The sequence below is a fragment of the Haemaphysalis longicornis genome, unplaced genomic scaffold (genome assembly GCF_048455015.1).
Source record: "Haemaphysalis longicornis isolate Haplotype H1 unplaced genomic scaffold, Haemaphysalis longicornis Haplotype H1 scaffold_7, whole genome shotgun sequence".
NCBI classification, from domain to species: domain Eukaryota; kingdom Metazoa; phylum Arthropoda; class Arachnida; order Ixodida; family Ixodidae; genus Haemaphysalis; species Haemaphysalis longicornis.
The window spans coordinates 143,565,212-143,579,150 of record NW_027526422.1 but is presented as its reverse complement, the minus strand read 5'-3'; the positions used below and the strand labels follow the sequence as shown (position 1 = coordinate 143,579,150).

Genomic DNA, 13,939 nt, shown 5'->3' with positions numbered 1-13,939 from the left:
ATTTAGAGGGGTAGTTTTATTAAAGGTCATTGACGAAGTTTCATAGTAGAATTTACTGGCAGCATAGATTTTTCTCTTATCTCTGTTTTAGGGAGTTCAGTATATTCTGGTTGTTTGGAAGAGTTCTACAATACCTTCGAAGTCACTTTATGTGCTAAGTAAGCTATATAATTTTCCTGTTTAGACAAGGATGTCGAGGGCTTCGTTTTAGGCACTTCTGTGGGGCATATGTGTGTAATGCAGTGTTCAGCAATCTTATAAAACTGCACAACTAGCAAAGTCCAGACTACATTGGTTGCAATTTAACAAAACAATCATCAAACGTTGATGCTAGAACTGCAAGAATTCAATTGTGGTCTGCGTGGGTAAAATCTACAACAGTTTTGTACGTCGGAAACTCAGGTTCACAGGCAAAATTCAAGCTTACAAGAACTGCCTTGCTGTAAGACACACCATCCACAGTTTAACATTCAAATCCATTCCGCTGTACAGCCTAATGTTATATTACAAGGTCTAAAACGGCATTTTCGCGGTAGGAACATCGACTACTTGGGTCAGACTAAAGGGCACCAGACAAATCAAAGCTTCACAAGGTGCCCTATCGCGACCAGTGCGTAAATACCCTTTCCGGTCAACATAGGTTCCGGTGAACTCCGGTAAACATAGGGTATAAAAAAGTCACCACATAAAATCAGTTTACATTTCTGAGGCCTGTTTTTCAAAATATATTGGCTAACAGCAGGAATAACAATATGATTTGCGCCTCCAGGCTGGTATATTACACCTAATATGGTTATTTTTTTCCAAATGCTGATTTTGCACCATAGAGAGTCATACTTGGGAAGGTCAGCTAATGGGTAGAACTTAATGCTATTCTTTAACCGCCACCGCGGGTAGAAATTCAGCCTCTTAAATAGTATTGTTCAGCCACGTCTCAGAGACACAAATTAGTGATGAGGCTTAGGTCTGGATAAGCCAATGAAATCTACATTCTTATTCCCCAAAGTACGGGCATTAACATTCAGCAGTATTATTTTCGCAAGTTTCGGGACAGTCATTCATTGCTACGGGGAACGCAAGTGCTAAACGTTTTAACAACTGACTTGGTGATGTCATCCCATACGTACCGAACACTGTTAACTATCAACTGATCGTACTGTATGCGTACTTTCTCGGCTACTCTTCTTAAGTCACCATAGTATTGCCATAGTTCCTTGCGAATTTGTTGTACCATTACTAAAAAGCTTTGTTGGTGTAGATATCCATCCCCTTTAATTTGCTGGCCTTGCTTAAGATGTCACTTTTGGTTCGAAAATAAAGTAGCTTGATAAAAACGGGCTTTGATTTTTGCTTCTGCTTGTTCTGACTCGAAGACACCGTTCGATGTCGTCACATTGAATATTAGGTTTCGTTTGTTAAAGATTGAGGACCGACGATAGTAGGTGCTGGCGTTTTTTATCACGTGGTTCCAGCAATCCATGTATTACAAAGTTATACCGTCGTGGTCGATTTTCTGTTCTTGCGATGAAGTGTGTGTGCTGATTTGCTTAGATCATCCAATTTATTCTCTAATTCCCACACACGTTTCACAAGATCGTTGTTGTAAGTGACACTGAACTCCAACTTTATTAAACGTGCTACAAACGCTGCAATCCTTGCGGTGAGGGCTAATATTTTTCGCTAATGTGGGTTTGACCAGCTACCATGCCTAATAACATCTCTTCAGTTTTAGATATGGGGGCGGCATCGGTCTCAACGTCACCAGAAAAAAGTAATAAAAATCTTCAAAACGTTTTTACACTAGAGAGAACACTCAAAAGCAATACGAAGGTAGGGTTCAACACAAGCAGCAAAAACGGTCGTCACTTCTATGGGATTCATACCGGAAACGAAGCAGACGACACTGTACCGCCTCCACATCATGCCGCTGCCGGACCCACTGAATGGGAGCGTCGGCTACGATGCATTTATGGCGGTTTACCTCCTGGTAGGTGTCGCTGCCGTCCCACGTCATGGTTAATTTGGATAGCTGATCATGGACCAGCCGACGGGTGAGCTCCACGTCACAGCGTTGACGTCCAAGAGAGTTGATGATTTGGCGCATGTTCTGTCATCGAGGGGATCATGATGCTGATTGAAGGGCGCGTTGCAAACGTGGCTTTTCGAAGGGGCGTGCAAGTGGCGATAGTGGTTTCCCAGACTGATGGCCATCTGCAAAATGAAGCAGAAGACACTGTAGCGCCTGCATATCATGCCGCAGCCGGACCCACAGCGGACCAACAGTAGTTACTTGTGGTTGCGGTATGGTTGGGAAAAGATGCTGGAGATCTTCCCGAACTACGCTACAGATAGCTTCACGCAAGGTATCCGTTGATGCTCCATAAGCATCGGCCCGGTTTCCCGTAAACACCTTAAAATAGCGGTCGTGCTGTATTGCGTGCGCTTTCAGAGTATTCTCAATCACAGCAGCATTGGACGCAAACTCGGGAACGGCTTTCGGCTGATGACGCAAGAGCCCAGCAAACAGATTCTGGTTTATACGTGGCATTTGGAAGAGCTGCGTTTTCTCCTGCTCTATCTCAGGAAGCCTATTTCCAGCTTCTTCAATTTTGCAACGGGTAACACAATACCTGTGCTGGAGTTCTCAGCTCGTTCATTTCGAACAACCGCAGTGAATTTTTTTCAGAAATTGAGTCTTGCATAGGCTTGAGGATGTTAGTGTATTCTCATCGTTTTAAAAAAAACGTAGGATGGGCGTACTCTGTTGAAAATCCGAATGCGCTCCGTTTCTCCAAACACTCTTCGAGATTTTCAGCTGGCGCTCCCCGAAACGATGGTGGTTCCCGAGGCTGTTGCTAGACGATTGGTGAAGTTCATTCTTGCACCATAGTATTTGTTGCAGAGCTACTTCTCCTGGGTCCTTCTGGGAGGAGACCACACTGGTGCGGTAAAGCTTGCTGTCGGCGGCTGGCCCATGTTGGACTGACTTGGAGGCTGCTGGAGGACGTAGGGAGCATAAATGGTCCTTTCCCAACACATACCTTTCCCAAATGTCAGAGCGGTGTCCACCGTGGTCACGACTATATCTCCGAGGGAGCCCAGGGAATTCAGAACAAAAATCTTGGAAGCCACGGGCTTTATGTACCCGCCGGCAAAGTTTTGGATGGCCGTTTTCGAATTCATGACAGTATGGGTCGGTTGGGGATGTTTCCGCTTCCTGGGTGGTGGTGCAGTCATTAGGAAGTTAACCGAGGTCATTTGGGTTGCTGGCGACTGCAAGGAAAATGGCTTCGAGGTGACGGTGTTTTGTCGCATCCACGTATATGATGTCGGAAATGATGGGTATTCCTAATACCTTTGAGGTATGTGCGGTGCATGTTCCTCGGTCGGGGGTGCAAGCGGAGGCAGCCGTGGATTGGCGAAAGGAATTGAACGGATTTAGAACAGACTCTGGCCCCGATACGAACATAACTGGTATACGTTGACCAGTTGCTGCAATTCAGAGGTGATGAAGCGGATTGATATGATGCGCCTCGACCAGTACCTCTGCGATTTTATGCGCCTCGACGGGCTCATGTCTGGCAGATGTATGGACCTTTCTCAGAGTACAGTTAATTATCAAGAATTCTGCCTTTTAAACACCAAGGTTTGGAGTCGGGAGAAGCCTTATTTGGCCTCTTTTCAAACATGGTGTAATCGAGTTCATCGAAATACTGAAGTCCTTTGAGCAACGTGCGATCCTAACTACAAGATATATTTGCGAGAAATATGAGAGACGAACCTTGAGCGTTCGCACATCCTGACTCCGATGTTTATCTGTAAACTTCAGATCTCAAAAGAATTTTAAAAGGTCACTCTGGCTCGTAAAACGAGAAGCTCCGATTTTTTGGATGATCTCTCCTGGCCCGCCAATTGTGCTCTCGCGTTTCCGACACGTGCTCCCTGATGCAATGTGTCTTCCATGAGTACATCGCTACGCCAGTGACCAACATCGTGATATTATCCACGTAGTGGCTAAAAAAGATGCGGAATTTTTTCGAGTTCTTTCGGAACATTACGGAGAGCCAAATTAAGTGATAAAGTCCATTAAACAGCCCTTTATGCAGTGCCTACTAAAGTCGGAATGGCGAAATAAAAGTGGATAAAGCAATAGGATGGAAGAGGCAGTAAAATGGAGCACAAGATATAATTACGTCCACCAAAGTCAGACACGGCAAGTGAAATATTTTACACTGGTATGTCTGCCATAGCTCGCAGCTATGCTTCGCAGCTGCACGAACGGTCCACTGACTGATGATTGACTGATTGTAGGCTTTGACGCGGCGAGCGCAATTCAGGCGATGAGCCGCGTCGCAGTGGAGGGCTCCGGATTAAGTCTGACCACCTGGGGCTCTTTACTGTGCGCAGAAATCTAGTACACACGGCCGTTTGTATTTTCGCTTTCGTCAGAACAGCAGCCACCGCGGCCGCGAATCGAACCTGCGTATTTGGGATGGTCCACAGAACCTTCTCCATTGATGGTTAGTGGTGCAGCACCAGTTGGCATAGGGCTACCGGTCGTTTAGTGAGCACCATGTAGGTGATTGATACCGAATAAAACTGTTACCTGAAGTTCACCCTGTCGTCGTTCGGTCTCACGTCACTAAGATCCAGGTAACTTGCCCTTGAACAAGGTGATAAGCAAGTGACATTGTCTTACTTCTGATAATGCATGCAACTCATGGTCTTCTGAATCAACTGCGGAGGTGATGCAAACAACTGCATTGAAGAACGGCCCCACGGAATGTGCTTGTTTTGTGCACCGTCACCACAAATCCTTTCGCCCTCCGATGCCTTGAAGGGCTCGTTAACGGCAGTTCAATAGAATGCATAGCTTGCAAGTTGGTTCTTGCACATCGGTAAACAACGATAAAATACGAGAACTACAGACAGGAGACAAAAGACGGTGGTTTAAGAAAGGCACAGAAGGAGGTGTCAGGAAGGACAGTGTGTTTTGATGCCGTTGAATACATATTGCTCCCATTCTCCTTCACTTTTGGGGGGATTGTCGAGACATGATTATTTTTAAATACCTCACCATTATCCCCGGCGTGCATCGCTCGCCCTGAAGGACCTGGTTTACTCGAACGATAAGCATCCGTGAGTTGCTGCTGTCAACGTTTTTCTCACTTTCAGCGCTCTGCACTACCGAACGACAGCGAGCAGCCATTTTTTAACACGATAGCCCAAAGTTACACCACAGCAGGATGCGACGAGGACATCATGAATTTATTAGTCCAAGATTATCCAAAGCTTCGTCAAAAATCAAAATTCGGCACGCCTTTATATTTCGTCACTATAGTAAATTCTATTGGCACCACTACTTCCTTTGAAAACGTTCTTACCGAATAATATGAGAGCAAATATTTTCCATATCTTCCCCAACTTAACACAGTTTGAGTGCTTTTGGAATGTTGAAAATGAAATCAATAACTGGATTTGTATACATTGTATTCCGTAGTCTTTCAACACAAAAATTGTCTTTATGAGACAACAGAATAATGTACTTGCCATAATTTGTTGAGGGAACAAGCAATGCTCCAAAGGCAAATATCGGATGTGTAAAAATCCCACAAATCTTGAGCTGCTTATCAATTTATTGATTTCTGAATACAGGAACTATCTTGACAACTCCCAAAGGCGACGAGATATTAGTGGTCTAAGAAGTTTCAGCCACTTGTCTTTGTTCACTCATCATCATTATCAGTAAATATTTCAGTACAACCAAAAAATTAGTTTGGCAAGTTTGTATGAGAAATCTACAGACATGAAACGTCACGATACATTTAAAGATTTTTAAAGAAACGGCAATGACTTCAAAAGATGTTTGTACTTTTTTCGCACTCTTAATAGTTCAAGTTATAAAACATTATACCACTTCGGCACTTAAGGGCTACTTTCCCTATTGTAGTCGTTCGTTGCAGTTATTAATGCTAGGCTATAGTAAGCTGCTTGTGCGGTCAGTCAGTCAACGTCTTGTTCAGTGCAACTTGCTCAGTGCCTTCTATACAACACGTGCTCTCGCGGACATCGCAATTTCTTTTACTTTAGGAATATTTACGCACAAAGCAATTACAAACACTGCATCAGTAAGCCTAATGCATTAACAAGATTCTCAGTGAGATTGCACCTGGGAGCATTTAGGCCGCGACACCCATACGGACGTTGTAGTGCAGTGCTGTTTTCTTCCAAAAAGCCATCATTCGTTAACAATGTCCTCCAGCGCGTTGGCCAGCTGGGTAGATGATGGGGCAAAAAATTTTACTTAGATACCATGAAGTCTGAAGTTTTTGATGCTATCACATTTACCTGTAAAAATCCATTTCAGGCCTTGTGAAAGCACACATCGGGCGTGTTGGTAATAAACAGTTATACGTTTATTAGCTTCTTATCTCTTCCTCAATCATACAGTGCAATAAATTTTACAGGAAGTTTTAAAGTCAACCATTTTCATGCAGATCAGTGGGACTGCGGAACTAAAGATGTGCGGGAAACATCGGATACTCCCCTTTCACCACGCCGGCGGACTTCATCGACTTCCCGGCAAACATGCAAGCGGATACCTCTTGTGTCAGACAGGTACATCGCCTACGCTACGATTCCAGGTTACGTCGCACTCAAGAACAATCATGTAGGATCGTGGTTTCTCGCTGCTGTGAGTGACGTGTTTTCTAAATACGCCTACAGCATGTCCCTGGATGGTCTGATGCGGGAAGTCCAAAAAAAGGTGATGGAACGTTCGACTCATGACGGAAGCATGCAGACGCCGCGTCTTCACATGGATGGATGGACTAAAGAACTTTATTTTAACCCTGGTCGTTATGTGTAGTGAAGTTTGGAAGGTACTGTCGCACTTTTATAGTGGTTTAGGCACCCATTCATTTACACATCACAGTTGCATGACTGGTGGCGTTCCTTCAGGGCGAAACAAATTGAGAGCGATCAAGCTTGGCTGAGTTGAGTAAAGGTGCACCGGTAACACGACACATTTAAATTTTTTATTAGTGTGCTGAAACCTGCACAATTGTTTTTTCTAGTGACGAGTCGTACCAGATGTATGTTATGGCCTTTGTGAACACGATGGCCATCAACAAGCTATTACTGGCGTGTGCATGGTGGCGTGAACCGCCATTGCTACCACCAATCTTACACCTCAAACCACAAACTAGTGCTGTGCATACCCTTCGATGCGCTGCACAGGAATACATCTCTCTTCCAACCCTTGAAAATGCAGAATACTTCTTACCCTGTATTTTACCTTCAATCATTCTCGTACATTGTACGTTATTTCAGGATAGGCAAACACATATGACTTGCATATATCAATTCGGAGAATACAAAACCAAGCGATGAACATCTTTGCAAAAAGATTTCCGCAATGTAAAGCAAAACATCTACTCCATGAGAATACATTCCTACCTGTTCGCAGGTGAATTTTATAGTATTGTACATTGCTTGTTTCATTTGGGAAATTCGGAAATATTGCTTGATTTCACTGATTCCCTGTACAATAAAATAATGTGAACAGGTTTACAACCAGCCTCAATTCCTTTCTTACCTGCTCTGCGGAAAAAATGTGACAATGTGATTCCTGCCTCTGCGGCCATTATTCTAAGAAATTAGCTGCCTCTTTGTATAAATATCTGTATACGTTGTCATATTTCAAAAGTCGAGTACATTCGTTACGCTTATTTATTGTCTGTTTTTGTAATTTACCATCTAGAGACTTTTATTTGTAGTCAAAATGTCCTACGAATACTAGCACTCGATATTTAGCTCATTCCCCTTCATTCTTTGCGTTGTTGTATTGCTTGTGATTTTGCTTAGAATATATTTACTACTTATTGATAGGAATTGTATACTTTCCTGCCATTCACTTGCATTAGGTGTTACTTGTTTATTTGTAGTGAATTCATTGTTTCCAATTGCTCATCGTTTGCCCCGTTATAGGTTTTAGTTTTGAGCCCGTCTTCTGTATATTACATTGCACTGTCTTTTAAAATCACTAATAAACTGAAATTGAAACCCTATCATCCAGTCGCGTACATCATTTTGTGGGTCAGCTGTGAAGGCTCCACGAGACCTCTGTTTTATCCATTGAAAATTCCAAAGGTTGGCCCGACCACCTTCTGTCTGAACAGTTGGAACGAAGAAAGCTGTTGACATTTATGCAGGACGAACTGCGCATCATTCGTTATAACTACATAAACTGTTCGTTATAGCCGCAACTCACTACGCGAAATGTTGAGAGTGTAAACGGCAACTAAAAGCAAGCGCATATTTGTGGGGCGCATGCAATATAAAAAAAAACAGGCGTTCATTAGTAACACCTTGATTTTTAAAAGACCAACATTGGCTTCCTTTGTTTTGATGTGTGATAAGAAACAGAAAAACCTTCGCCAGAGTGCTCCAAGGAAACCATTTATTTCGAGTAAAAACGGCAACGTAAGACATTTTTAATTATTGCAGCTTGGTTTATACCTGAAGTGGCCCTTAGCACACACAAAGAGCCCAAGTAGGATGCATTTTTATAGTATTATATCTCCAGTCGGTAGCAGACGGTTGGCTTGGCGCGGTTAAAAGGATGGCGGAATGTAAACTGATGAAAACCAGGGCTTCGTTTCTTTTATACACAGTAGCCGCTTCCATTTAGCGCACTGCTGCGGTTCAGTGGTACACCGTCAACACGTAAACCGCACACTCTGTTCTCTACAGCGGGTGTATGGCTTGGTGATGGCTAATTTTAGCGGCCACTAGTATGGAGTGAAAACAGCACAGGATGATTGATTTAATATTAACCTTTCCTCTCAGGTCGATAAGAGGCCTTAAATGCGAAATAATCGGCAGTGTCAAATCACGTAATATTGTATTTGCCGTGCAGCTTCATCTCACGCCTTAGACTTCAATGGCGAAACTTTTGTAGGTGAGCATTTCCGGACACGAAGTTAAGTTTCAGTATCATTGTTTATTTTCATAGTTGCGGTGCCAGCAATTGTCGTCATATGCATCGAAGAGATCGTCGTCTTCTCCACGGTGAGTGGTGCATGCAGAGCCATCCTCAGTAGTGTAGAGTTCGCCTAACTCAACTGGCGAAGCCTGCACTAAGTCGCGGAAGGATGGAACCATTGCGAAACGGCGTAAAATAGCGAAGCATGTTTCATAGTACCTGCGTATCAAATGTGCTTTATGTGTTTCCTTTCGTTAATGCTGTATTTTTGTACTGTAATTTTGTATTTGCTGCTAATATTGCTGTACATTTGTCACTAGTTCCTTTTTTTCTTTGTTGCCTTGTGATTATTTTAGCGCTGTGTCATACCTTTCGGCACGCCCCCCCTTATGTAATACCCTCAGGTCCCTTAAGGTGAAATAAATGAAATGAAGCTGCAGCGGCTTCGTTTACCCCGTTGGGAAACCACGTGCTTTGTGTCGATGACCTGATACTAATTCTTGGAATGAATTTTTCTTTCAGTTCGAAAAGCTTATCGCGAAGAATTTACAAGTTATCGTTTCCAATACCGAGCGCAAAGGAAGGGAAAAACTATTTGTTCAATGTTGATTCATGGCAATGATTGTAAGGTAGTTTTATTTAGGTAAACAAAGGTGGTTAGAGTACATTAATTGAAGTTGAGATGGAAAATCATTTTCGAGTGCTAGTTGGTCAGACCTACCATGCATAGGGCGGCAAAAGACGCAGTTTTCTGCAGAACGACGCATGGAAGATGTAACACCCGAAGGAAGGTGATTAAAGGGACCTTGAAAGCCAATAACAAGTTGGACTTTGACCTAAGTTCAACTGCCCCAAAGCCCTCTCGCGGTTTATTCGGGGTGAAAGATGCTTTAATTGGCAAAAAATTTGAAGAAAACCGAATTTTATTCCCATCGCTATTGCATGGCGTTTCGCGTGACGTCAACGGTTGCCGGAAGCGAGTGAGACAGCGGCGTGGTACGCCAGGAAAACTAAAACCTACCGAGCGAACCATCACGGCCGCAGAACCCACTGGTCGCGCACTCGGTGCATACGACGAGACAACTAGCCCACCCCACACTTCTGTCACCTGCCACTCTCTGTGCGTCAATCGTGGTGCCGTATGGCACGTCAGATGGTGGCAAAACAATGTCAATGTGCAAGTCGGGCTTTTGTTTACCTACTAAACGTCTAGCGGACAGCGCAACCGCAGCGAGAACGACGACAGGGGCGCTCTTTTGGTTTGCATACTCGTTATTGATGGTCGGGTTTTAGTCGCATCGATACACTAGGCTTAACAATGTGGTGCCACCTGTTAATTAACTTCGAACAGCATGGAACACTAATTTTTTCCGGCACGATATGGTAACCCTTATTGCTCCATTTGTTGAATGTTTTGCGAAGCGAGTTTCCTGTTAGCCCATCTCCAGAAGTGAGCCTGCAACTTTTACGAGCGCCCAAACCACTACTAAGAAGCGCCTTGGCGCCAGTATGGAATCTAAAACGTGCATAACGTGATGCAATTATCATTTTACCAAAGTACGCACAGCAGCGCAAGCATAGCAGCACACAACTCCCTGTATCAAAACACGTGGTTTGACGCACACATTTTATTTTATTCAACTTCAAGAAATCAAGAAGTGGTTTCAAACAAACACATTGTCATGGCCTGCGCACTGATGCCGAAGCGCGAAATTAACCAGTGATCGATTGCCTCCTGTTCGTCGTAAGGGAAGCACTTGCTCCTTGCCATTGACAGTGGCAAGGAGCAAGTGTTATTTTTTTATTTCTTTGGCTTTAAAACTTCGTACTTTATTTTATAATGACCTAATTACACATTCTTCTTTCCGTTTTTGCGGCATGGTATTTGAATTTACCGCCATTAAAACGTTTCAATCCCCGGCAATGATGACAAAAAGGGGAGCGCACGTCATAATGGATGCCCTATGACGACACAGGCAGCCTTGATGTGAGCCGTGCGGATGCTAGCGCCCGATTCCTCTCTAGTAATTATACTAAGCGACTCTATTGTCGAATGCCGACCCGCTACCTGCAGCCATGATATAAACAAGGAGATAACAGACATGTGACTTCGCCTAACCTGCAATAACCAACTCAACCGCCACCGGCGCCAAGGATTCGCAGCTTGCGAATGTCGGCACGGCTTGAATTTTACCTGTAGATTCATAACTGTTTATGTCTTATGAAAGTGAACGTACAAAGAAAAATTTTATCTACTTCTTTGAAAGCGTGTGTGCGCTGTCCTCCTTCTTCACACTTGGCACATCCGCTCAGTCCCCGTGAACGTCAGATCTGCTGGACGGCACATAGATTCTTTTTTTTTTTATTCCTTACGCGGTTGTTTTCGGGGTACTGACCCAGAGACCGATATATTCAATTTCTGCGGATGCCAGTCTATGCAGAACAACTTCGTTTTTGTCTTACGTGTCCGTTTAATGAAATTTAGAAAGAATAGAGGGACATGCACTGGACCTTGAGGTACGCCTAAAATAACGTTTTTAGTCGAAGAACTATGACCTCCGGTTACTGTATATTGGGATCGATTTGTCAGAGAGAAATCGTATGCATGATAGTATGAACGGGTCGATATTAAATGAGGACGGTTTAAACAGAAGTAGTTATGATGAACGCCATGAAACACCTTAATTAATTCGAGGAGCACGACTTAGGTTTGGACCAATAAATCGAGGTTACGAAGGTCCGTACGAAACTGGGCAAGTTTTGATTCACAGGAATGGCTTCGGCGAAGGCCATGCTGGTTTTTGAAAAGAAAAAAATTTCTTCAAGATGAGTTTCCATGTTCTAATAGACTATGTGCTCAAGGAGCTTAAAAGGAAAATATTTTAGAGAAAGTGGGCGATAATTGGAAGTATCGGAGAGATTACTGGTTTAAATACTAGTGATATGCTGGTTAGCGTCTAGGCAGGCAGAATTCTACTCTCTTTTATTGTCTGTGTAAATGTTTTCTGCAACGTTTTACTGGAAAGAGTTACGTACCTAATATATTTTAGTTATTATTTTATGTTGTCCCGGATCTCAAAATACTTTTTGTTTGTCATTACTTCTATAGATACACGAGGCAGTGGTGCAGATCGAAAGCATGTAAAACCTCTGGATGTATAGTTGTTGCGCCTACACAAACAACACTAATCACCATTTTCAATTTTGGTAGCGGCTGCGCTCCAAGCGAAGTTGTAGTATTTACGTACCCACTTTTGAACGTCATAATTTGCATTCTTATTCTGTGCAGGAAACAACAACTATGCCACCGACAATGCTCAGCATTTCACAGCTGCTGACACAGCACCACCGGGTTTTTTAGCCGAATGGTCTGACATGTACTGCGCCCACGCAACTCTTCCGGAGTACATGGCAGTCAGGGACCAAGAGATGGGTTCATGGTTTTTGTCAGCCGTCTACGACGTATTTTCCCAACACGCTTCTACTACAGATCTGGAAGGCCTCATGCGTAAAGTCGCAAGCCAGGTTATGCAGCTTTCCGCTCCTGGAAAGTTGATGCAAACGCCAAACACAGAGACGTATGGATGGAGAAAGCAGCTCTATTTTAATCCGGGCAACTAGGTATTAAAGGAGTACTGACACGAAATTTCTCGCTTTCAGTTTTTATGCTGTAAAGAATACCTATGGTCCCAGTAATTACGAAAATCGAACCGAAAGGCGTCAGCCACCAACATATAATTAATTATAGCACGTTTATTGCAACCACTTTCAAATTCGGTCGCCGCGCGGGAAAATGGCCGTTCGAAGGAGAGCCTGCAAGCGGACTGCCTGACGTCACGGTCTCCGTGACGTCGGACCGTGACGTCATGGTCTCCGTGACGTCAGGGACGTTCGCTGCATCGTCTGCTACGGATTGCACGCGGTTCACACTAAAGCGCTGGACACATGTACGATTTGTACACTCGATTCGCATGCGACTGATCGTTACGACTGTCACCACGACTAGTCGTACGCGTGAATTTGAGACACATGACCCGATGCGTGCATGCGATGCGTCGTCGGCGTCGCTCCGCCCACCGTTTTTGCTCCATGGTCAACTACGACTATCGCTGAGCTGAATTTGTAGATCCCGCGCGTTTAATCGCAAAAAATGGATAAAGCAGGCAATCGTGAAGCGTTTCCTGCCTTCGGAAACAGTTCGCGCACACGCCGGCCGCGCCTGCCAGCTCGGACACTCAGCGGCTCGATCCGGCGCAGACCACGGTAGCAAGACGGTAGCAACCGCTTGTCGCTGCTCTTCTGAATCAATCTGATCGTTAAAATGAAGTTCCACATGCGAGAAAGTAGGTGTTAGTGTGGTGAAAAATTGTGCTTGGGATTGTTATCAGGGCTTATTTTAAAAGCGGCGATCAGATATCTGCCGCGATGCAAGCGTATACGCTGACCGGCCCCCCGCGGCACGCGGCGGGCGGTGCGCCGACCGGTCGAGAGATGGCAATACCTGCGCGGAAACGTGAAGTGCGCACTTCGCAAGCCTTGCTCACAGCGGTACCGCAGCCAAGCCAAACCTCCTATCGAAGCGAGACCGCCCACAACAACAGCGCAGGCTATCGCTTCCGGTTCCGGAAACAACTGTATGACGTCATGCTGAATCGGCCGCAAAATCGCGGATAGCCTGACGTCACACCCTAAGCGATTTCGCTAGTGCTGCCGATTTGTAATAGTTCGCGGCCAGGGCAATTAAAATCGATTTTTGATGCGTTTCCAGCCTCGGATCGCTCCAAAAATTTCTGTGGGTAATCTGTACAAACTACTGAAGCCAATTATATCGTTATTTAGGCCTCTAAATTTGGTGTCAGTACTCCTTTAAGTCCCAAGTGCACTCCGTCGTCTGGTTGGAGGATTAGACGGGATATCATCCAGCATATTCTGTGCTTTAGTGAGCTTAGAATT

The 13,939-nt window shown here is 44.3% G+C and overlaps 1 protein-coding gene across 3 annotated transcripts in view; it reads left to right on the top strand.

The window, feature by feature from the left end:
- Positions 1 to 9,185, top strand: part of LOC144147094 (uncharacterized) — a 228,279-nt gene extending 219,094 nt beyond the window's left edge. For 2 of the 3 annotated variants that reach the window (XM_077679144.1, XM_077679143.1), the window contains exon 20: positions 6,498 to 9,185. In XM_077679144.1, coding sequence (XP_077535270.1) covers positions 6,498 to 6,868 — 371 coding nt within the window. In that variant the 3' untranslated portion in view covers positions 6,869 to 9,185. The remainder of the gene's footprint in view (positions 1 to 6,497) is intronic. The other variant, XM_077679146.1, reaches the window with a different exon arrangement.
- The last annotated feature ends 4,754 nt before the right edge of the window (positions 9,186 to 13,939 follow it).